We start from the raw sequence: 24,635 nt of genomic DNA, 5'->3' as shown, positions 1-24,635 counted from the left end.
CTATCAATCACTAGTTTGCATACCTTGCCATTCACCGTGCATTTGCTCTCAAATATTTTCTTCCGTTGTGTGTCATCGAGTTGTGGTGTGGAACATAGGACACGCTGGATCACACATACCACCTCTTCACCTTCTTCTTGACAAACCTCTTGTCCGTCTACATCTTCAGATTCATATTCTTCCTCATCGCTTTCACCATCATGGATAGTCGTGTTAACAAATTTCCTTAGTGGGCAGCCGCTGGATATGTGTCCCTCTTTACCACATTTATAGCACTTTGGGCCTTCATTTGCCTTACCCTTGCCTCTAGTTTGCTTCGGGATGGGCTGTTTTGTCTTTGGTGGAGTGGTCTTTTCTTCCACTCTATTAGGTTGGCTCCTAGATGAGCCTTCGGTATGAGGATATGGAGGATATGGAGCCTTAGTTGTCTTTCTCATCCTCACAAACCTCTCGGCCTTTAAGGCTAGAGTTTGTGCTTGATCAACAGACCAGATTTGTTGCATCATCAATCGATCTTGAATAGCATCATTGAGACCATTGATGTACCTTGCAACTTGTTGCTCTTCAGTTTCAGCAAGGTTGCACCTCACTTGTAGCCTTAGAAACTCCTCCGTGTAATCTGAAACATTCCTATTTCCTTGAGCACAATTTTGAAATTGGATAAATAGGATCTGGTCATAATCAGCGGGCAAAAATCTCCCTTTCACGAGGCCTTTCATTTGTCGCCAAGTTCTAACACGAGGTTCTCCTCTGAGCCTGCGCTCCTTTGTCGCCAAGTTCTAACACGAGGTTCTCCTCTGAGCCTTTCATTTGTCGCCAAGTTCTAATACACGAGGTTCTAACACGAGGCCTTTCATTTGAACGCGATGCCACCATGCACCGGCTCCTCCTTTCAGTTTGTATGCGACCAAAGGAACTCTACGATCTTCCGGAACCTCCATGACCTCAAAGAAAGTCTCCACTTCATATAACCAATCCAGGCACCCTTCAATGTCAACATTTCCATTAAAACTTGGGATCTCAGCTTTCACCTTGTATGTATCTCTTGCATATGTAGGGTTGGGTGCTCTCCGATATGCGTAGAGATTTGGCTCTTCAAGGGCATCATCATATTCTTCACCTTTAGAAGCCTCAACATAAATTGGCCTTATTGAAGCACGTTGAACAACATGTTGTCGTGGCGGTCTTGCTCCAAGATTACCTCTCCTTCTTCCTTGATGAACATCTTCCTCTTCTTTAGATGAATCTCCTTCATTGGTAGCAGGGGGGACACCCTTTCTTATCATCTCAACCAGCTGGTCAAATCTCCTATTAAGATCTTCACGCAGCTCTTTGATTTGTTGTTCAGCAGCATCCATCCTCTTCTCCAATTGCTCCATTGCTTGCTGCAACTTACTCTCGAAGAGGACAGCAAGAACTAGTATGGGTCAACGAGGCTCTGATACCACCTGAAGCAGCACAAAGTTTGTGGAGGAGCAACTCCACCTTGCTGCTACAATGTGTACAGCACAAGTGTTGAAGGAACAACTTCAACGTGCTGCGCTAGATATCGCTCTAGAGGCGAATGTAGGTTGATAGGGCAGCAAGAGTTCAATCCAGAACTCCTAGGGCACAAGATCTACTCCAAGATCTTAGATAAGAACAACAAGTTCTATTGTAGGTAGGGGTACATAGTCTGCCTCCAAAGTAGAGGCGAGGACCTCTATTTATAGGGCTTTGGGAAGCCTTCACATACTTCTACTTATAGCTGAAATACTCTAGAAAACATTATGTAAGTTTCACCATTCTACTCATAGCTACTCACAACTAGAAGACTCTAGAAAACAGTAGGTAGGATAGAAAAGAAAAGGAAAGAAATACTACACTAGAGTGGAAGCATCTAGAAGTAGCCAAACAGATCTGGCATGTGTTTTCTTTCTTCTCATCTAGTGTTCCTCATCATATTACCCGTTCAACTCTCTGCAGTTCAGTGCACACCTCAACATTTTATTTGCCCCATCAATCTGTGGGTCAATAGTATGCTATTTTTCCTGCGTTAGTGTTGATGTTTTGTGATTTTTTATTTTGTTGTGCAGTGGGCAGTGGCGGGGCATTCGTATGATCCGTTGCATGCTGTCGTGAAAACGGCGCTGTTGTCCCCTCTTTACCAGTGTGCCTCTTTCCTTTGCCATATTACAGAGAAGATGGAGAAACCATATATGAAATGGGTACAGTTGCTCTGGATGTAATGTAACAGCACATCTATCTTATCAAGTGATTTTCCAGTGATGGCTCAAACTCATGCAGGTATGCCTTGAATAGTTTTACATAGGCCAAAGTTGTACTAGCATTCATGAACTATTGTTAATGAAATTTAAGGATGTAGTGCAATATTTTTTAGCTGCGTCAGTGTTGTGCTGCCTTCTAGACTAGTAATGTTTTAGCTGCGGACATGATCTGGGAAAATATGGCAATACATGTTAATGCGCAACGAGAATCCTGGAAGTGTTACATTGATCTTTTGGTCTTGGACCTACCGTGTATGTATTTTCATTTGTTAACCCTCTCTCAAAAAGTTTTTTTTGTTTTGTTTTGTGAGTAGTAAAATACTTAGTTGTTGGCACTCTGTTACCTTTTTTTTTGTGGGAAGGCACTCTGTTACCTACCCTTATTTGTGCTTGCATTAGGTGATGATTCTCCTTGTTGCCTGACTTGAGAAAAGTCTGTCTCCATTTCTTGTGCATATTCTACTGATTTGCGTTGCATTTTTTGTTTGTGTGTGGCAGGGCCCTTTTGTGGCACCTCGATCCATCAAATCTAAACCATGACTTCAGCGATGTACTGGAAGTAATTAAAAGGCCCTTGTTTTGTCTGAAAAATAATTACATGGCCGGGTAGCATGGCGCGTGATTATCATATGCTTAGTTTGCTCCCCACCCGCGTTCTTGGAGATGTGATCATTCCAGATCTGTTTTCTTGCGACGTAATTTCACAACTCATAATACTTGGGACAAGCTTCTTTTTTGTTTTTGTGACTCTTCGTTCATCGTGGTTATGTCAGCTCACTTCTCCAAGCATATTTTACACTTGCAATTAAAGGTGCACAAAGTACAATCTAAGGTATTATTGTCTCGAGCCTGAAACCAGCAAAGTTGGTGTTCATTTAGAAAACAGAGTAATTGGCATGGCCAAGCGAAGTCTGTAAGACTCGGACTCAAAATGCTTGAAAACTCAATTAATAGGCATTCTTTGTATTATTTAGAAAATTACATCTTCTGTTAGTTATTTAATCTTCTGTAAGTGGGAACTTCATTAATCAGAGACTTAATTATTTAATCTTCTGTAGCATTCCCCACAGCACTATTATGGATGCACATGGTTCTGCATATTGTCTCGTTGCATTATACATTCTGGGTGTTGTTTAAGGAGATCACTCTATAATTTTTCCTCAGGTATATTATCTATGTATGCAGGGGTATTGGTTGGGTTCTATGCTCGGACTTTGCACAGCAGTGTTATCATCAGAGCATCTACAACCTGACTGTGCTACTTTGGCGCCTCATACGTCCGCAGACGCGTCCAGATGGTGTCCGGGCGTGTCTGCTTTGAACCCTCATTTATCCGTGCACGCAGCCATGTCTCCCAAATTGTCCGGTCAAAAGCATATGATGGGTGGGGATGGAGAGAAAGAGAAAAAAATGACTAAAGAAAGAGATAAAAGTGGTCCGGGGTGGGCTGCGTCTGACGTGGCAGACTGCCCGGACACCCTCATATCCTCCCCACATATGGGCTGAGTTTGAGGGACAGCCCGGACATATGAGGACGATTTGGGGGGTCCGGTTGGGTGGTATTTTTTTCTTATCTCTCGTATCCGGGATGTCCACCCGGACATATGAGGGCAGTTTGAGGGGTCCGGTTATAGATGCTCTCAGTATCAGTAGATGTTCTTCTTGAGCCTATAGGATGGGGAATATCCATGGAACTGGGACATAAATTTCTCTTCACACATGCTTATTTTCCAAGCCAACTAAGGGGCTTAATTTCCATAATAACTTGACCCATGCCATGCAGAAGAAGTTTCCATTTACACATGCTTATTTTCCAAGCCACAACAAAGGGACTTACTTGCCATAATAACTGCACCCATACCATGCAGAAGAATTTTGGATATTGTTTCTTACATATAAAATGTGTTTTTTCTTTCACCATAAAAAATTAAAAAGGGAAAACATACAATCACGGCCATCAAAGGGGTCGGTCATATTCAAATATAGTTCTGCTTCGTATGCTTATTAATATGCAAAGATTTTTAGCATCATGTTCAACTCATAGCTAATTGCTCCTGCTTTGTGGTGCTGCAGGTCAATGGTTGCAAATTTCCCTTTCTGGTTGGGTTTTCTACCGCTTTACTTTCTTAGTTTCTTATCAGGAAAGTTCATGTGCTTACTTATCAGAAATATTTCTGAGGAGAAAACTGCTGAATCAATAAGTGATAGCAGTCTTGCTCAGAGGGCACATTTTACCTTTCATGGTCTTGTGCCCTTCTAGTGTAGATGAATGCCACATGTTTGCTAACAATATGGAGGAGTTATCACATTCTTGGGCCAGGGACAACAAAAGATTCCCCAGTTGTGCATACCATAGTGTATTGTAAATCACAGGAGGAGACTGCGACACATTGGGAATACAGAAAAACTTCATGTGTCAACCAACCGTGTCAGTTTGTGAAGTTTTGTAGCATAACTGCTTTTGGTCAGGTGCAAAATGAACTATCAGACATCCCACTCCGATGGCCTAATTTTCTGCATTTATGGATTCCTCTAGGAGTTGTATTAGTAAGGCTGTAACATGCTAAGCAGTACACAAGCACTGATCTGGTTCTGGATTCAAATGAAGCGCAGACAAAAATTGAAAGATCATGGTCTCAATGATGATTTTTCATCCAGCTGTAGAGGTATGACTGTGGAAGATGGGCTTTAAATGGTGCATGTTTCATCTTTGTCTGGCTATTATTGACAATATTTTCTGTACAAATATTTGAATGTGAAGATGCATGGCGTCATTTTGTCAGTCAATTCAGAACCAAGGCCGGCACATATATACTTGCTCAAGTGTTAGAATTTATTGCTGAATGAGGCTCATACTCTTGATGTTTTGGCTGCAAACATGATATGGGAAAATAAGGCAATACATGTTAACGTGCAACGGGAATCTCGGAAGTGTACATTGATCTTTGGGCCCACTATGTCTTTTTTTAGTAGCACTATGTCTATTTCTCCTGTTGCCTTACTTGAGAAATATCTGCCTGCCATTTTTTTATACATATTTTACTGATTCACTTTGCATTTTCTGTTTGTGTGTGGTAGGGCTCTTTGTGGCATCTGTATTAATCAATTCTAAAACATTATCTTCGAGTGATGCTACGGGAAGCAATTACAAGAGCCTTGCCTTGTCTGAGAAAAGAATTACATGGTCTGGCAGCATGGCATATGATGGTACTATGCTCGGTTTGCTCCCCACCCGCGTCTTGGAGATACAATCATTATTCCATATCTGGTTTGTTGCACCGTAAGTTCCCACCTCATAATACCTGGTAATAGCTGCTTTATGTTTTTGTGTGTGACACTGAGTTTTATTGTGTTTATATCGGTTGGCTTCTCCAAACTTTTTACACTTAAAATAAACATGCACAATTATAATTTGAAGGTGTTGTGCCTCGAGCCAGAAACCAACAAAGTTGAAGTTTATTTTAGAAAACTGGGTCGTGAGCATGGCCAAGTGCACCCTGCAAAGCTTGGATACAAATACCTGAAAACTGAATTAATAGATGCATTATTTAGTATTTTTGAAAACTGCAAAGAAAGAGAAGGAGAGTAAAACAGTTTCATTCTTGATGAGGAAACGACTAGTTTGGTAATACCAAAAATTAGAAACAAGTAAAATCTCTGTTAGAGGCTTTAGTTGTTAGGTATGATGGGATTAGGTCCAATCATGCAACCGTGATAGTCTTAGTAATAAGTATCGAAAATTATGGTACGTTGATTCGGACAAGTTTGAATGCCGTCCTGGATCAAGCTTACGCATCCTTTCGCTCCGATCATGTTCATGTGGAACATTATGAGGCAGTTCTATGGATATTCTTCTTCTTTCCAGAATCAGCAGCTGAGGGATGATGTTGTGGAGAAAGAAACCACTCTAGGGGTTCAGGTTCTCAAAAAGATGCTGATGATAAATCAAGAATATTTGGTTGACGAGTTCAATGAGTATGTGAATAACAAGAGTTACCTGATTGTTCTTAACGCCTGAAAAGTAAGCAAGGAGAAAAATAAATTACAAGGATACTTGTGTTGGCACAGGCCCGATCAAAAGTTGCACGACGGCTCCTTGACGAGTACTTTCCGTCGGCCGAACACGTACGTACGAAACCACGCTTGATTGATTCTTCCTGAGGCAACGTGCACGTACAAAACTAGCTGATGGATGTTGAAGCTAGCTAGCTTAGTACGTAGCAACGGCTGGATACTTAATCGATCTGGACTAGCACAACTCGGCGAAACACAAGATATTTGATGGCTAATAGGTGCGTGTCGTACCTATGCTTTGTATTGCTTTGATCTGAGTTAATATTACAACGTAGGGGTACAGCAGTATATAAAGAAGCTAAGCTAGCCTACTCTAAGTACAACTCGGTGATTGCTCCTAGTCCGTACCGGACAGGACACTAAATCGTGGTTAACTCCAACAATCACCCCCCTAAACACGATGTCCTCACTTCACAGCTTGGACGCCGATCCTTCCCCGCATCTCCGTGAACTTCTGTCGTCCCAAAGACTTGGTCAGGATATCTGCAAGCTGGTCGTCGGTGCAAATGTAGTTGACTTCAATCTTACCTTCTTCCACGCAATGCCGTATGTAATATCGATGTGCTTACTTCTATCATGATGCACTGGATTCTTACATAGAGCAATCGTGGACTTGTTGTCAACATAGAGCACCACTCCTTCCGGTTCCTTGTCAGTGAGGTCACCGAGTAGCCTTTCTAGCCACACACCTTGACCTGCCGCGGTTGCAGCTGCAATATACTCCGCTTCACAGGATGATAATGCGACCATCTTCTGCTTTTGTGATAGCCAACTCACTATGCTTCTTCCCAAGAAATATGCCACGCCCGAGGTACTTTTACGGTCGTCAATATCTCCTGCCAAGTCGCTATCACTGTAGCCAAGTAGCTCCACCATCTCCTTCCGCTTCTCTCTCAAATAGACACAACCGAAGTTAGTTGTCCCTTTGATGTACCTGAGTATTTGTTTCATAGCTGCCCAATGTTCTGTCGTGGGTGCTTCCATGAAGCGACTCACTACGCCAACGGAATAGGCCAAGTCCGGTCGTGTATTCACAAGATACCTTAGGCTTCCGACCACACTTCTATACTCCGTTGCATCAACCGCGGGTGCTTGGCTCCTCTTGCTAAGTTTAAGTCGAGGCTCCATTGGAACATGACTTGGATTGCAGTCCTCCATGCTACAGCTTTCAAGAATCTTCTTTGCATATTCCTCCTGGCATAGTGTGATTCCCTCCGGCTTTTGATGTACCTCGATCCCGAGATAGTAAGTCAAGAACCCTAGATCACTCATCTTGAAAAGCTCCTTCATTTGTAGCTTGAATCTAGCAATCTCCTCCTCATCTGCTCCAGTTATCAAGAGATCATCAACATAGATGCCCACTAGGAGACGATCCTTGCCTTTACCTCGCTTATACATAGCATGCTCAAGTGGACGTTTCTCAAAACCAAGAGAAACTAGTGTACGATCAAGCTTGATGTTCCACGCCCGAGGAGCTTGGCATAGCCCGTACAATGCCTTGTGTAGTTTCAACACCTTGTGCTCCTCTCCTTTTTTGATGTAACCCGGTGGTTGCTTCACATATACTTCTTCTTTCAACTCCCCGTTCAAAAAAGCGGATTTTACATCCATGTGATGTAGCCTACAAGATTCTTGAGCCGCGAGAGCTATAACTATCCTCACCGATTCCATCCTTGTGACAGGAGCGAACACTTCCTCGAAGTCTACACCTTGCTCTTGCACGTATCCTTTGGCTACGAGCCTTGCCTTATGCTTCACCAAGTTTCCTTCGGCATCTTTCTTGACTTTGTACACCCACTTGAGCCCTATGATTTTATGGTCATTGGGTGGATCCACGAGCTCCCATGTTTTGTTGTCTTGGATCGATCCCAACTCCTCGTCCATAGCACGACGCCAACACTCCTCCGTGTTTGCATCTTCAAATTTCGTCGGTTCCTCGACGCTAAGCAGACACCGCCGTCCTCTTCCTTTAATTTTCACGGGACTTACTTTTGGAAACGCTTCCTTTGGATATAAATCCATCACTGGTCGAAGACGTACTGGTGTCGGCGGACGTTCCCTTGCCTCCTGTACAGTCAAAGACGAGGAATCATCATCTGAAGTTGCCACACTTCCGTTTTCAGGCGATTGCTGTTCTTCTGAACTGGCTGTAGCTTCAGACGAACCAGCCAAAACAGGTGTACCATCTTCACGTACATGGCCTTCACGTACAAGGACTTCATGTGCTCGTGGTGCAGCACGTGGGCTGCTTTGCTGCATGCTGGAAACACCTTCAGCCGACAGGCTCTTGCATGGGCTGGCCGGTGCTGTGCCACGTGAGCCACGAGCTGGTGTGGCCTGCTCTGGCCCTCCTGATGGAACAACGACGAGTAGTGCGAGCGGCGCAGCAGAGAAAAAGGACGCGAGGAGGCACGCGCCAGAAGCTGCGGCAGCCGACGTCAGGCGCGTATCTCGGGAGTATTGCAGGTTGGGTCGGTACCAGATCGATCTGGCGCGTCTCGGCGGGATGCAGTAGAACAAGCGGCGGCGACTCGGATCGATTCCGCGTGGTGATCTGGCGTGCAACAGAGGCGGACGGAGCGTGCAGCAACAGCCGCCCGAGAGCCAGGGCAGCGCGGTGGTGGTGGGCTGAGGCGCAGAGGCCCGGGTGGCAGCTGGCCTAGCAGGCCAAGGCCCAAGTCATGCGCAAGGCGGCTGGAGGCAAGAAGCTAGCGTGCAAACTTGGCGTCAGTCGCGGTGGAGCTGATGAGCGGGCAGACATATGCCTGGTTTGCTTGTGATGTGCTGATTAGAGGAGAAATTTGTTTGTTAAATAAAAGGAAACGACACAAGGACAGAGTCTGGTCGTGATTTGTTTGCTATCAAGAAAGAAAGAAAAAGATCCAGAAGCTACGTGCGTGTGGTGAATTAAGAGTTTGTTGATCTCTTTTGGTTCACACGGGAAGGCTACGGGGGAGTTTGCTTTGGTTTTCTTTGTCAGTGCACGTTTTGTGTATGGATGGCAAAGGTCACGATGACGGCTTGAGTCTGGAGCGTGTCGTGCAGTCGGACAAGTTCGGCTGGGTTGGACTGGATAGTCTGACGGATCGACGCGAGTCGGTTGGTACAGAAGATGGTGGTGGGATCGGCGATGACGACATAGGAGCGTGATGCTGATGGTGATCGACTTCTGAGGCGTGGAAACACGTGGCGCAGGCCCGAGGGCTTGTGTGGCTTCGACAAGACTATGTTGCAGGATTGTCAAGGTGGTGTATACACGGAGTTTGAAGTCGATGAGGCGCAGGGGTGGATTGATCATCTACCATGGAGTCATGTTGAAGGTGGAGCTGGATTGAGGGGCTACGGCGTAAGTCGACGGGGTCGAAGCCTATTCAGCAGGCGGGAAAAAGCGAGTGACATGCAATTCGGACTGGAGCCCAGTGGTCTGATGGAAGCGTAAAACTCGTCATCGGTCGGTGATGATCGGTGGTGGTCTGCAGTGGGGGTTGAGTGGTGTGGGTTCGCGACCCTTGAGACTCGACCGGGACAGCGGAGGCTCGACGCGGTAATAGCGGCGAGGCGTGCGGTGCGCACGGGGACATGGAGACGGGCCAGGGCTCTGGTGGTCATACATGTGGTGAGACAACTGCGAATTTGCCTCGGGATGACTACAAGCAACGGTGAAATTCTTTCAAGTTTCAGACAAGTGGTCAAGAAAGGAGCAGTGATGTTGAGTTCGGGTAACTCTTATGTGTGACACCCAATATGTGAGTTGTTCATTTTCATGCAGGTCAGTGATCAGTGTGTGATTGCGTTGGACGGATACTCTCGAAGTTGGAAGCACAAACTAGAGAACAAGGAACTTAATTTTGCTCGAGGTGTTGACTGTGGTCAAGAAAAGGAGGGACTACAAGTTGCATGTGGAGTCATATGGAGTCTTTGAAGTAGCAGCGGTACTCATGGCATAAGCTCAAGTCCAATGCACATGAAAGTTTGACGCATTGACGAATTCAAGATGGTGGAGAATATTCGCCAAGGTGGAGTTTGTTAGAGTTGTGTCGAATATAATGTACAAGGTAGGTTACAATTGGACTTGTAGTTGTATTGTGTTTAGATAGGATATGGAGTCGTGTCCTAGTAGGACACTTGTATCCTAGGCCTCTCGTATATAGCGGGGGTAGACACACGATGTAACCTATGCCAACATAATAGCACCTGAACGCAGGGGAAGCCGGCGGCATGTGCCGGTGTCCAGGGCGACCGGGTGCGGTATTGTAGCGGTATCATGGGGAGGAGCGCCCATAGTCAGGCCCCGGGAATGTAGCCATATCGGTGAACCTCGTTAACAAATCTCGGTGTCGTACTCGTGTGATTGCTTGGTCCTCGGATGATCGATGGTATGCCTCGAATTTATTCTAACAACTTGAAGTCGGTCCTATCACCTTTGTAGCATCGAAGATTGGCACTGGACCAGAACTTACCTTCCTGTCAACGGTAATGGGAACAGGATCATTGTGGCCGCACGGCAAGTTGAAGTTGCAAGGTTATGCATCACCCAGAAATGCCGAGTCTTAGAGCTTAAGCAATTATCCGCTGATCAAACTCTCTATGTTCTGTACCACAAGGTGATATATATTCTATGTTAAAAAAGCATCAAACTCATTCATGCTACTAGGGTTCAGAGAACCAAACTGCTTTGGCACCGCATGCACCTTTTAGAAGTACTATACTATTGATGATCAACTAAGCTAGTAGCATTGTAACAATAAATTAATTTTTGATGGGTAGCTGCTATGAACACGACGAAACATGAAGATGCTTGGGCAGTGCAAAGACAAGTGCATGTTTTCTTTATTAGAAGTGGAGATAAGCATAATAATTTCTCACCAAGAGGAGAGAGAAAGCCAAACCTCATTGGAAAGGGAAATATTCAATATTTTTATCTCTACACCTTTTTACAAAACAAAGAAAGAAAAAGCCATCGAAGGTTGCATGTTTCTGCCTGATATGATTGGACCTGACCTACCATAGCAGTGAAGGACAAGTGTATCATCTGTTTTTGCATCTAGTTTCGTCGGGGTTTTCCTTGTTTTAGAGTGTAGCTAATGTTTTGCTATGTGCTACTCCCGCTGTCCCATAATGTAAGACGCTTTTTGACACTAGTGTGGTGTCAAAAAACGTCTTACATTCCCATAATGTAAGACGCTTTTTGACACTAGTGTGGTGTCAAAAAACGTCTTACATTATGAGACGGAGGGAGTAATAAAGAATAAGTACAGGAATCTATAACTCAATGGAGGGTGGATCGATATACCCTACCTAGCGTGCACGGTGGAAAAGCATATTTATCCATCCTCACATTCTTATCCGCGCAAGTACGAAGCACCTGCCTTAATCTCCTCTTTCTCATTGCACACTCGTCCTCGCAGATGTTGCTGAAGCCGGTCTGGATGGACCTCATTGATTGGAGGCGCTTTCTTCCTATGGTTTCTTCATGGAACGGAGCCCGCCCTCACTGTCCAGCGCCAGCCTAGCATAGAGGAGCAGGTGGGAGAACAGAGCTGCACGCATGTGCGGCTCATTTGAGTTTGAACAATCAAACAGGCCATGCTGTTACCCTACCTGGTAGGCACTACCTACAGCTTCTCCTGCCGCCCCCACCCACCCACCCGAGAAAAAAGAAGACCTGTGAAGGATCCCCGTGACTCCGGTTTAGTCATATATTCTCACCACCCTCTGTCGGTGCTGACTCAACACATTCCTCCCCCGTTCCTCGCGAGGTCCAAGGCAAAGGCGTCTCAGGGAGCAGCCACTGGTTGCTCTCTCCCTCAGGTCGGCGCCTGCATTTCTTCGGGATTTCCTGGTCGAGGTATGGATCTTATCTAAGACTCTATTCCTCTAGCATCTTGCTAGATATAATTTGGTTGTTTTGTTGGATCTAAGAAACGTTCATCCTGTTCCTTGGCAAGTAGTACTGCAAGCTTGTTTGTAGCCGAGTGTGTAGTTGAGAATTCTGCATCCTGTCCTGTCTACCATTAGCTCCAACTTGAGGTGCTCCTGGTTTTCTCTTCTCCCACATCCAAAAGGATGAAGCTGAGACGATGACGCTACAGCATGTCATCATGAATTTAACTCAAAACTATCTAATTATACGTGCGCTGCAATGGGGCATACATATTCTAGTGGTTTAACATCAATCGTGTCCGACATATACCTCACATCCACCATATTCTAGATTTTTGGTAAGAATTTATTTGATTTGAGTATGGATAGGGTGTGACGCCCCCGATTTGACCGTACACTAATCATGCACGCAAATGTGTACGACCACGATCAGGGACTCACGGGAAGATATCACAACACAACTCTAAAACATAAATAAGTCATACAAGCATTATAATACAAGCCAGGGGCCTCGAGGGCTCGAATACAAGTGCTCGATCATAGACGAGTCAGCGGAAGCAACAATATCTGAGAACAGACATAAGTTAAACAAGTTTGCCTTAAGAAGGCTAGCACAAAAGTAGCAACGATCGAAAAGGCAAGGCCTCCTGCCTGGGACCTCCTAACTACTCCTGGTCGTCGTCAGCGGCCTGCACGTAGTAGTAGGCACCTCCAGTGTCGTAGGTGTCGTCGTCGACGGTGGCGTCTGGCTCCTGAACTCCAGCATCTGGTTGCGACAATCCGGTATAGAAAGGGGAAAGGAGGGAGAAAAGCAACCGTGAGTACTCATCCAAAGTACTCGCAAGCAAGGAGCTACACTACATATGCATGGGTATATGTGTAAAGAGGCATATCAGTGGACTGAACTGCAGAATGCCGGAATAAGAGGGGAATAGCTAGTCCTGTCGAAGACTAAGCTTCTGGACATCTCCATCTTGCAGCATGTAGAAGAGAGTAGATTGAAGTCCTCCAAGTAGCATCGCATAGCATAATCCTACCCGGCAATCCCCTCCTCGTCGCCCTGTTAGAGAGCGATCACCGGGATGTATCTGGCACTTGGAAGGGTGTATTTTATTCAGTATCCAGTTCTAGTTGTCATAAGCTCAAGGTACAACTCCGGGTCGTCCTTTTACCGAGGGACACGGCTATTCGAATAGATAAACTTCCCTGCAGGGGTGCACCACATAACCCAACACGCTCGATCCCAATTGGCCGGACACACTTTTCTGGGTCATGCCCGGCCTCGTAAGATCAACGCGTCGCAGCCCCACCTAAGCACAACAGAGCGGTCAGCACGCCGGTCTAATCCTAAGCGCGCAGGGGTCTGGGCCCATCGCCCTATGCACACTGCACGTTGCGAACGCGGCCGCGAGCAGACCTAGCAACCCACACGATCACGGCGGTTACGTCAAAGCGGTCCAACACGGCGCGCGCCACTCAGTCGCTGACGTCACGAAGGCTTCGGCTGATACCACGACGCCGGGATACCCATAACTACTCCCGCGTAGATGGCTAGTGCGTATAGACCAAATGGCCAGACTCAGATCAAATACCAAGATCTCGTTAAGCGTGTTAAGTATCCGCGAACGCCGACTAGGGCCAGGCCCACCTCTTACCTAGGCGGTCTCAACCTGCCCTGTCGCTCCGCCACAAAGATCCACTTGCGGGTACTCCTACGAGCCGACCCGACTTTAGTCATCACATGTGTCATGTATATAGTATTTAAGTATATGCCCGTGTTCACCGCCCAGGTGATCACGGCCCGATAGTATAGCACAGCAGAAGGACAAGAATGTAGGGCCACTGATGGAAATCTAGCATCCTAGACTAAGCATGTAGGATTGCAGGTAAAGGTATCAACAATAGTAGCAAGGATAGGCTATGCATCAGAATAGGATATCGAAAAGCAGTAACATGCTACACTACTCTAATGCAAGCAGTATAGAGGAGAGTAGGCGATATCTGGTGATCAAGGGGGGGGGGGCTTGCCTGGTTGCTCTGGCAAGTAGGAGGGGTCGTCGACTCCGTAGTCGAACTGGGCAGCAGCAGTGTCGGTCTCGTAGTCTACCGGAGAGAGGAGGGGGAAGAAACAGTAAATACAATGCAAACATAAGCATGACGATGCGTGACATGACAATGAGCGGTGCTAGGGGTGTCCTAACGCGACAGTAGGTGGTACCGGTGAAGGGGGGGAACATCCGGGAGGTATTCCCGATGTTTCACGTTTTCGGACAGACGGACCGGAGGGGGAAAGTTGCTAGTTCGATAGGTTAGGGAGGTGTGGTGGACGAACGGACCGCGTATTTGGATTCGCCTCGTCGTTCTGAGCAACTTTCATATAGAAAACATTTTCATCCGAGTTACGGTTTAAAAGATATGAATTTTCAAAGTTTATTTGAATTTCTGGAATTATTTATATTAAGAAAAATGAATTATGACGTCAGCATGAGGCAATGCTGACGTCAGCAAGTCAACAGGTCGGCTGACCAGTCAAACCAGACAGGTGGGTCCAGTGGGACCCACATGTCACCCTCTGTTAGTCTAATACTTAATTAAACTAATCTAACAGTATAATTAGAGGGATGGGCCCCACATGTCAGTGAGTGTTTAGCTAAACTAATTATTTTTATTTATAAAACATTTTCTTTTTCTTTATTTTTTTAATTTCTGCGGCGGGGCCCGCATGTCAGTGACTGGGCCTGCCCAGTCAGCAGTTGACTGGGTCAACCCAGTCAACTGGGGCCGTGGGGGCCACTGGCAGTGACCCAGGGGTGGCCCCAGGTGTGCCACGTCGGCGGCCGGCGCCGGAGCAACGCCGGCGACCAGACGCACGGCGGCGCGGCTCGGGAGGGGCGCGGGTTTCGCGTACAGGGGGTCTCCGGAGGCGTGGCTGGGCGCGTTCGACGCGGCTCGACGTCGCGCGTCCAACGGCGGCGGTCGGAGGGGCTGGAACGGCCGGGGACGACCGCTACAAGCTCGCCGGCGGCGAGGTGCTACGGGTGCCCGACGGAAGCTACGCTAGAGCGCGCGAACGGCCGAACTAGCTAGCTAGGTGGGTGCGGCACGGTGCGGTCGGACTAGCGGGCCAACGCCCGTGACCATTTGGTCACCGGAGACACGCCGGCGGCGAGCTCCGCGGCGTGGCGTTCGGGCGCGCGCGGGGAAGAAGCTAGGGAGCGCGGGCGAGCTAGCGGAGAGGGGGAGGAGGTAGAGGAGCTCACAGCGGAGCCGTAGGGAGTGGCAGCGAGCTCGGGGAGGGCGCGGGGTAGCCGGAGTCGGCGACGATCGACGGCGGCCGTGCGGGGAAGACGAGCTCGGGGAGGTCGATGTAGTGGCGCTCGGCTCGTTCCCGATGGCACAGTCGGCGTAGTCGACGGCGGGGAGTCGTTCGGGCACGTCGTCGGGGCGATCTGGGCACGGTGGCCGCGGGAACTACGGTGAACGGCGGCGAGCGCGCTCGGGCAGAGGGGAACGGAGGGGAGAGGGAGGGGGATCTGGCGGGGGAGAAGGCGCAGAGGCCGAGGGAGAGCGGGGGCGAGTGGGAGAGAGGCCCGAGGGAGCGGGGGCCGCTGGCGCCCTTATCCTCTCGCGGGGTTCACCGCCGGCGAGGGGGTTCGGCGGCGACGCTCCCCTGTTCCGACCCGGTCGGGGGAACAGGAAGGGGACGCGGGGAAAGGTGGGCTGGGCCGGGGCGCGGGTGGCGGCCCAGCTTGGGCCGGGGGGGGGGGGGTTTGGGCCGCGGGTCCAGTGGGGGGAGGCCTACTCCTTTTTTTCTTTTGACTGTTTTGTTTTCTGTTTTCTCTTATTTGTTTATTTCCTTTTTTGTTTTATTTCATTTAAAAGTATTTAGACATTTTATAAAAATGTGATTTCTCCACCATAATTACCAGTGTATTATTTAGAACCCACTGAACATTTTTGTTTGAATTTTTGAAAACTTTCATTTTCCACTTTTAAATTTAATTGAAGTTTGAACTAGGAGTTTGACAAGGGTGTGGTTCAAATGTGATCTAGCCCTGTTTAGCAATATGATTAGCTTAATCACAGGGGTTACTGTAGCATGATTCTCAGGGTGTTACATAGGGGAAGGCAAGAAAAGTTTTGATTTAGTTGAGGTTTTGGTAACATTTCATTTGATTTGGGTATGGGTAAGGGAACAGAAGGAAAATTTTGATTTAGTTGAGGTTTTGGTTAGATCAGATTTGATTTGATTGAGTTAAATTTTTTTGAATGCAGATTTGATAGTAGAGATTCAGTTTACATCCACTCCACATCAATTGTACCCATTTCATAAATGTAGTCTCCATCTTCTCGTAATATGGCAAAGGAAAGAGAGTCGCTTTAGTTGCTGGATTAGATCCAATCATGCACCATTGATAGGCAAAGTATCGAAACAAAGTGGCAAGAAGTCATTATGCTTAATTAGCTCCATCCGTAATAACCAACATCCATCTCTCTTTGCTCTCACTGAAATAGTGTGCCCATGCAGCTAGGCCCGCTGAGGTATCCTCACTGTCGTCGAGTTCTTAGTAGCAGTTTAGCACCAGGCTAATCAAAGTCTTACTTATTTTAAAAATACTACCAGCACTGTTCGTCGGCGGATGAGCTCGCAAGCTTGGGTCAGGTCCCAACAACCCATCATGTGCGTAATTTCTTTCATATGCATCGATCCTTGTTCTCGCTTTATGGTCTTTAAGATGCTAGTAGGGCTTTACAATAAATTGATTATTACTACATGCATCTCGATTTGCACAATCAGGTCCTAACAACCCAGAATCTGTACTAGTTACTTGCATGCTCCTGTGAATACATCCGTACACAACTACTACTACATTTGATTCACAATGAGCATTTTACCAGTTTAGTATTATCGTCTCAGATCCACCCAAGAAGCAACAGAAGTGGAGAGGAGAGGAGAGACTAGCAATGGAGGCAACGGTGCTGAGCGTGGGCAAGTCCGTGGTGAGCGGAGCTGTTAGCTACGCCCAATCCGCCGTCGCAAAGGAGGTGGCGCTGCAGCTGGGAGTGCAGCGCGACCAGGCCTTCATCAGGGACGAGCTCGAGATGATGCAGTCCTTCCTGATGGCTGCACAGGATGAGCGAGACAACAACAAGGTGGTCAAGACCTGGGTCAAGCAGGTCCGCGACCTGGGCTACGATGTGGAGGACTGCCTCCAGGACTTTGTCGTTCGCTTCGAGAAGTCGCCCAGCTGGTGGCGGATCCTGAGCACGCTGCTTGACCGGCGCCATGTGGCCATGGAGATGAAGGACCTCCGAGCCAAGGTCGAGGATGTCAGCCAGAGGAACCTGCGGTACCACCTCATCAGGGGGACAGCTGCTGGTTCGAAGTCCGTGGCCACCACTGTTGAGCAGTACTCTGCAGGAAGCAAGGCCAGTGCTACAATGTTTGGTGTTGACGAAGCGAGGCGTGCCGTGAAGCCGAGGGTACATCTTGCCCAGCTCATCAACAAAGAGCAGGGCAAGGATCTTAGAGTGATTGTGGTGTGGGGAACATGTGGTGTTCTTGGGAAGGCATCTGTCATAAGGCAGGCGTATGATGATTCGGATAACTTCGAATGTCGTGCCTGGATTAACCTTACACATCCTTTCGACCCAATTGTGTTCATGCAAAGCATTATGAGGCAGTTCTATGGATATTCTTCTTCTCTTTCAGAATTAGCAACTGAGGGACGAAGTTGTAGAGAAAGAGCAAGCGCTATAGGGGCTGAAGTTCTCAAGAAGATGCTGCTGATGAAGCAAGAAGATTTGGTTGACGAGTTCAATGAGCATGTGAATAATAAGATTTACCTGATTGTTCTTGACGACCTGTGTAGCATACAAGATTGGGACTGGGTTAGAACGTACTTTCCTTCCAACAGTAATGGTAACCGGATCATTGTGGCCACACAAGAAGTTGAAGTTGCAAGCTTATGCATCGGCCGGAACTGCCAAGTCTCAGAGCTTAAGCAAGTATCCGATGATCAAACTCTCTATGTTTTCTACCTCAAGGTCAAATACATTCTATGCTCAAAAACCATCAAACTCTTTCATGTTACATCCTTAATTTTGGTCTAAAGGCCACATACTGTCTTCTACTCCCTCCGTTTCTAAATATAAGTCTTTGTAGACATTTCAAATGGAACATAATATACGGATGCATGTAGACATATTTTAGTGTGTAGATTCACTCATTTTGCTCCGTATGTAGTCACATGTTGAAATCTCTAGAAAGACTTATATTTGGGAACGGAGGGAGTACTTCACATTATTTTAATTGATTGTCCAAATGACCGCTTGTCCCAATATGTAAGTAGATACTCTCGTATAATTCAAGATTGCGGGTCTGGAAGTACTGCTAATGAAACAATGTACAATGCCTAATGATTGTTTTCTTGTGTTTAGAGCCCTCAAGGTGGAGGAAATTTAATGGAGCCAGAGTCCAGCTCAAACGCGACCGCCAGTGTCACCAATAATAGAACAAACTCTTCGCTGCCCACCTGTGAGATACCAGCTGGTGATCAAGCTAAAGATGACACCGGTGGACATAATGCCATCAAAAGGAGCCTCAGCCACATTATGTCGACGACGGCTATTCTGGAGGGATCTGAAGTTGTTGGAAGGGAGAGAGAAAAATCTCACATCCTCAAACTAATTGCGGATCCAGAAAACAAAGTTCAGGTTATCTCTGTGTGGGGAATGGGTGGTCTCGGGAAAACTGCTCTAGTCAAAGATATCTATGAAAGCCGAGAACTCAGTGGCGTATTTAACAAGCATGCTTTTCTCAGTATCATGAGCCCTTTCTGTTATGAGGTACTCCTTTGGAGTTTAGCTATCCAACTAGGGGTGGCAGAAACTAGTGGTGGCACGGTGTACTCATCGCGCAGAGAGGTTGAAGGACTGAAGTATGATCTGGCAAATTTTCTGAGAGAAAAGAGGTGCTTGATTGTTCTCGACGACTTGTCATCTACCACAGAATGGGACATGATAATGCAAATTTTTCATCATTATGAAAATGGAAGTCAAATCATTGTCACCACAAGAGAAGAAAGTATTGCTAATTATTGTTCAAGACATCAAGAAAATGTATACAAGCTCAGAGGTCTAGATAAGAAGCATGCACTTGTCTTCTTCACCAAAAAGGTTCTTAAAAAGTCATGACAATGCTCCATTTGTTTCATTTGAAATTTACATTAAACCATGGTACTATTTACCATAACTTACATACTTGTCTAATTTGTTACATGCAAAAATTGCTAAACATTCACTCCCACTCGCCTTTGTCATGGCTTGTCCCTTCTAATAGTGTATATGTATGTTTTACACAATGGAAATGACTTGTTACACTTGACATGACGTATTACTCCCGACCTTAGTGTTCTAGCCACAACATCCTTTTGCTCCCTATGTGACTTAGTACATTTGACATGATTTGTTACTTCCTTCCTTATTGTTGCAGTAGAACATTCTTTTCCCTCCCACGCGTAGCACCTGCACATTGAGTACACATTATACTTATTAGTTATCACTACATCTCTGTCACTGCCAATAATTTTCTGAACCCTGTCAGTAACTGTAGATTCATGCATGCCTCCACTCATTTATGTTCTACTTGCCTAGTAACCGCCAAACCAATGAACTTGTATACATATGACTGTATGAGTCACCCATGAACGCTGATATGTCTAAAGCATGTTGCACTACTGGTGCTCTCATATGTAAACTCAAAGTAGATGATTACAAGGTCACGGATAAGCTGTGAAGATAGGTAATCCCTCCAGGAAAGGGTGGATACATTGACCAGTTCTTTAAGACAGAAATTCCAAAGTTCAAAATCATTACAAATTTTCCGCATGGTCATATAGGAGCAGTGGTCCACATTCCTAAAAATTGCTGTGTTCTGGGAATCCCAGATCTTCCAGAGAATAGGGAGTAGTGTCTCAGGCCAAACACAAATATCAAGCCCAGGAACTTCATCTCTCTCTGTCTCTCTGTCTCTCTGTCTCTCTCTACGTGCGTGCGATATCCTAAGCAAAGTGGATGAACATAGTTGGTTATTTTATTTTTGCTGAATAATATAATAGATGATTTGTACTTCCATCATAAGTGTTTGTGTGCAAATTTTAGGTATTCAAGGAAAATGAATGTTCGTACCGGCAGTATCCTGAGTTGGTTGAACAAGCAGAACAAATCTTGAAGAAGTGCAATGGTCTTCCTCTTGCAATAATCGCCATAGCTGGCTTCTTGGCAAACCAACCAAAAACTGTCACGGAGTGGAGAAAACTGAATGAGAGTCTCAGTAGTGAGTTGGAGGTGAATGCAGAGCTTGACACCATAAGAACAGTCCTTCTCAAAAGCTATGATGGTTTACCCTATCATCTCAAGGCGTGTTTCTTGTATCTGGCAATCTTTCCTGCAAACTACAAGATTAGTCTAACACGTTTGTTGCGGCGGTGGATCGCAGAGGGCTACTCAACAGAGGTGCGCGGCAAGTCTTCCTATGAAATAGCAGAAAGCTACTTCATGGACCTCATAAGCAGGAGCATGATCCTGCCATCTTGGCGATCAAGTCATAGTAGAAAAGAAATGGACTCTTGCCAACTCTATGATATCATCCGTGAAGTAGTCATCTCGAAGTCCATGGAGGAAAATCTTGTTTTCAGATTGGAGGCAGGTTGCGGCTTAAACAGCCCCGTCACAACACGTCACCTCTCTGTAAGCAACGACTGGAACGGAGATGAAAGTGAATTTGAGGGTACAGTTGACCTGTCTCGTGTCAGATCCCTAACGATTTTTGGTAAGTGGAGGCCATTCTTCATTTCTGACAAGATGAGGTTGCTGAGGGTGCTGGACCTGGAAAACACTACAGGTCTGGTTGATCATCATCTCAAGCACGTTGGGAAGCTTTTCCACTTGAGATACCTTTCCCTGAGAGGTTGTCATGGAATTTATCACTTGCCAGGTTCTTTGGGTAACCTGAGGCAGCTCCAAACACTAGATGTCATGGGTACAAACATAATCAAGCTGCCAAAGACCATCATCAAGCTCAGAAAGCTACAACACGTTCGTGCCAGGGGTGTCGGGAGCAACGATGAATGTGTCTATGAAGAATATCCAGATGGGTTGCCGAAGCTGATGAGGAATAAGCTATGCATCCTGACATCCTCCACGGTGGGGTTCTGCGTGGCATGCTGTGCGCCACAGCTCCTGAAGGATTGCATGGACATTGACGGGGACACAAACAGGCGCGACGTCTGCACCGTGTGCTGCTGCTCCTATATGCCGATGTTGATGACACGTCGGAGCCCACGCGGTGTTGCGGTGCCCAGAGGAATCTACAGGCTCAAAGCCCTGCACACGTTGGCTCTCGTGAACATCTCAAGGGGGAAGGCCGCTCTGCGAGAGGTAGAGAAGCTCACCGGTCTGCGCAAGTTGGGTGTGACTGGCATTGACAAGAGCAACGCCAGAGAGCTATGTTCGGCCATGGCTAGCCTCAGCTGTCTACAGACACTGCTGGTGCAGTCGGAGGGTAAGCCGGGTTTATCTGGCTGCTTGGATGGCCTGTCCTCACCTCCTGCAAACCTCGAAAGCCTGAAGCTGTATGGCAACCTGGTCAAATTGCCGGCATGGTTCGACGGCGGGCTAAAAAATCTTGCCAAGCTCAAGCTGCGGAGTTCCAGGATAGAGGACCATGATGCCACCATACAAGTCCTTGGGAGTCTACCGAACCTAGCCATCCTGCGTCTATGGAAAGAGTCATTCACGGGTGAAGAGGTTCATCTTCATTTCGAACAGGGCGCATTCCAGACCCTAATACTGCTTGAGCTGAGTTCCCCAGGTAAGCTCAAATCTGTGGTGTTTGAAGATGGAGCAACACCTAAGCTTGAGCTGCTGCAGTATTCCGATCAGCGTAATGAAGACGTCGTTTGGGAAGAAAATGATGACAATCAGTCTGAAGAATCATCCAGAGTTGGGTTGTTTTCTGGCCTAGCTTCTCTGGGAAACCTCAAGGAATTTCTGTTCAAGGCTGGCAACTACAAGGGTGACTTTGTGAGAAACTTGCGATCCCAGCTTGAGTCGAACCCGAGACGGCCTCTTCTTAAGATGGAGTGAGCTGCGCTCCAAAACCAACTATTGTCACTTCTGCATGTATCATTTGTTGTCTCTGCTGTTGTTCGCTTGTTTTGAATTCCTATGTACCAGTATTGAGGTCATGTCAGCTGACCAGTATTCATGTCGACCTCTGCCACTGAAATGTTTTTGAGTTATTTGACTTGTTTGTAAAAGAACTACTTAACTCCTCCCAATTATTTGCCAATGCCACTTTAACTGTACCATGAAGTGGTTTTCATATATCTTTTCCGTCTAAACTTCTTAATTATATCGAACGTTTCCTCCTTGTACCTAGTCTGCAGGTTTGTAACAGTGGTTTTGCTGATATGGCTAGTCGCATAGACATTGCATACAATGTTTTGCTTGCCATCAAAGGCTCAGAGCTCCTGTTGGCAAAAAAAAAAGGTATTATCTTCAGATTTATGGCAGTCATACTTCAGCTCAATTTGTCTCTACTCTTTGCTCCGAGATGGACCAAATCATATATTGATCATAATAATATCTTATTTATATAATGGTACAGAGGGAGTATCTTTTTATTTCCTCAAGTGCAGTGATTGTGTTTAATCTATGCTGAATTCGTGTATTTATGCACCAACCGCTCCAGCAATATACGATGTATTTCGGAACAAAGACGGCAGCGGTAGTGAAATTCAAGAAGTACGTGGGGGGGGGGGGGGGGGGTAGGATTTGTTAAAGTGTTTATTAGATATAAATTTTCTTCATGAAATACAAAAAATGTTCATCCAAAATTCAAATTTTATTCATTAAAATACAACAAATGTCCACAAAATTGACAGCATGTTCATTAATTACTGAACATTTTTATATTTTGCGAATATTTTTCATTTGTGAACATTTCTGAAAATCTATTTTATTGAAATACTGAATTTTTAAAGAAGCAAAAAATGCTCTTGAATTCAAAAACATGTTAACTTATTTTAAAAGTTTTCATCAAAAAAAGTTCATTGAAATTCAAATAATGTTCATAAAAAATAAAATTATTTCATCAAAATTCAAAAAAATGAAAAAAGTTCATTTTTATTTGTGAAGTTTTTTTCCTGAATTCGTGGCCGTTGCATTAGAACATTTTTCCAAAACTCATGTTTTTTTAAATTCCCAAACTTTTTTATAGAAGCGAAAAACAAAAATAGAAAAGAAAAGAAAAAAGATTAAGCTTGTTCATAACTAGAAGTTACATGTTAGTTTGGTTGCAAACTACAAGCTGACGATGAACTAAACAATGGTACATAACTGGAAGATTAAGTTTGTTCTTACTTGTTGCATTCTGTATAACTGGATCCTGCAATGGGGTTGTGATGAACTGGTGCCTGAAGAGGAAGATGTGATGCCTGATGATGTCAGCTCTGGCCATGGTGTGGAGGCATTTGACAACGAAGTCTGGAAGAAAAAAAGGATGGAGTGAGCACAGACAATTTGAGATAACAGACGTCAGACAAGGATCTAAAGAAGAAGTGCCTATTCAACCATATGGCTTTTAATAATTTGTACTGCCATTTCATAGTATCTAGGATGAACTGTCATATTGGCTACTAATTGGTTGGTTACCAAGTTGCCTTGTCCATCTCACATAAAGTTGCCAATATTTGGCAACTCATAGTATTGCCAATATTTGGCAAGCCAAAAATTAGTAGCAAACTAATCATACTCAAGAATGTAGCTTGCAATCAAACAACGTGTGATATGTGCGCCTAGTACAACACAGACGACCAAATGGCGGGCCAATATTAGTTCCCTCGTCCAGGCAGCACATATGCTGGTTTTTTGGTTGTTTTACCTAAGCCAGACCCATCAAAGAAACACATGCAATGCAGGCAAAATCGATGCAGACAACCAAACACACCCCAAGTTATACAACTGCATGCTCAAATCCCTAGACATGCCACCGGTCTGGATAATATGAGCATATGGTTGTATGAGCGGTATCGAATTTCCGAAATACAAAAGGCTACACGACTATATAAATATACAGTACTCTAACACAAACCTTGGTTTCTGGAATTAAAACTCTCACAATGCAACTTTGATCTGAAAGAAGTAACACAAGGGACTGGTTGTTGCTCACAAAAAGAAGAAGAAAAGTTGATGTACTGTATTATTCCTGACATTTATGTTGAACAATGTCATGCTAAGATATTTATAACCACACGAAATTTCTCTCTTTATTCAGTTTCTTTCAGGGCATGGCGAACAAAGTCATACTAAGATATTTATAACCACGGGGAATTTCTCTCTTTATTC

At 45.6% G+C, this 24,635-nt stretch overlaps 1 protein-coding gene across 1 annotated transcript; it reads left to right on the top strand.

Moving 5' to 3' along the window:
* The first annotated feature begins 12,089 nt into the window (after nucleotides 1-12,089).
* On the top strand, nucleotides 12,090-22,578 carry LOC123163906 (disease resistance protein Pik-2-like). Its single transcript, XM_044581313.1, has 4 exons — nucleotides 12,090-12,189; nucleotides 17,143-18,272; nucleotides 18,666-19,403; nucleotides 20,388-22,578. Exons 2-4 carry the CDS (start codon nucleotides 17,190-17,192, stop codon nucleotides 22,371-22,373), a joined length of 3,807 nt encoding a protein of 1,268 aa, XP_044437248.1. The 5' UTR covers nucleotides 12,090-12,189; nucleotides 17,143-17,189; the 3' UTR covers nucleotides 22,374-22,578.
* The last annotated feature ends 2,057 nt before the right edge of the window (nucleotides 22,579-24,635 follow it).

Source organism: Triticum aestivum, chromosome 7D, assembly GCF_018294505.1.
Source record: "Triticum aestivum cultivar Chinese Spring chromosome 7D, IWGSC CS RefSeq v2.1, whole genome shotgun sequence".
Classification (NCBI taxonomy): Eukaryota; Viridiplantae; Streptophyta; class Magnoliopsida; order Poales; family Poaceae; genus Triticum; species Triticum aestivum.
This window is presented reverse-complemented; position numbering and strand designations above follow the sequence as displayed.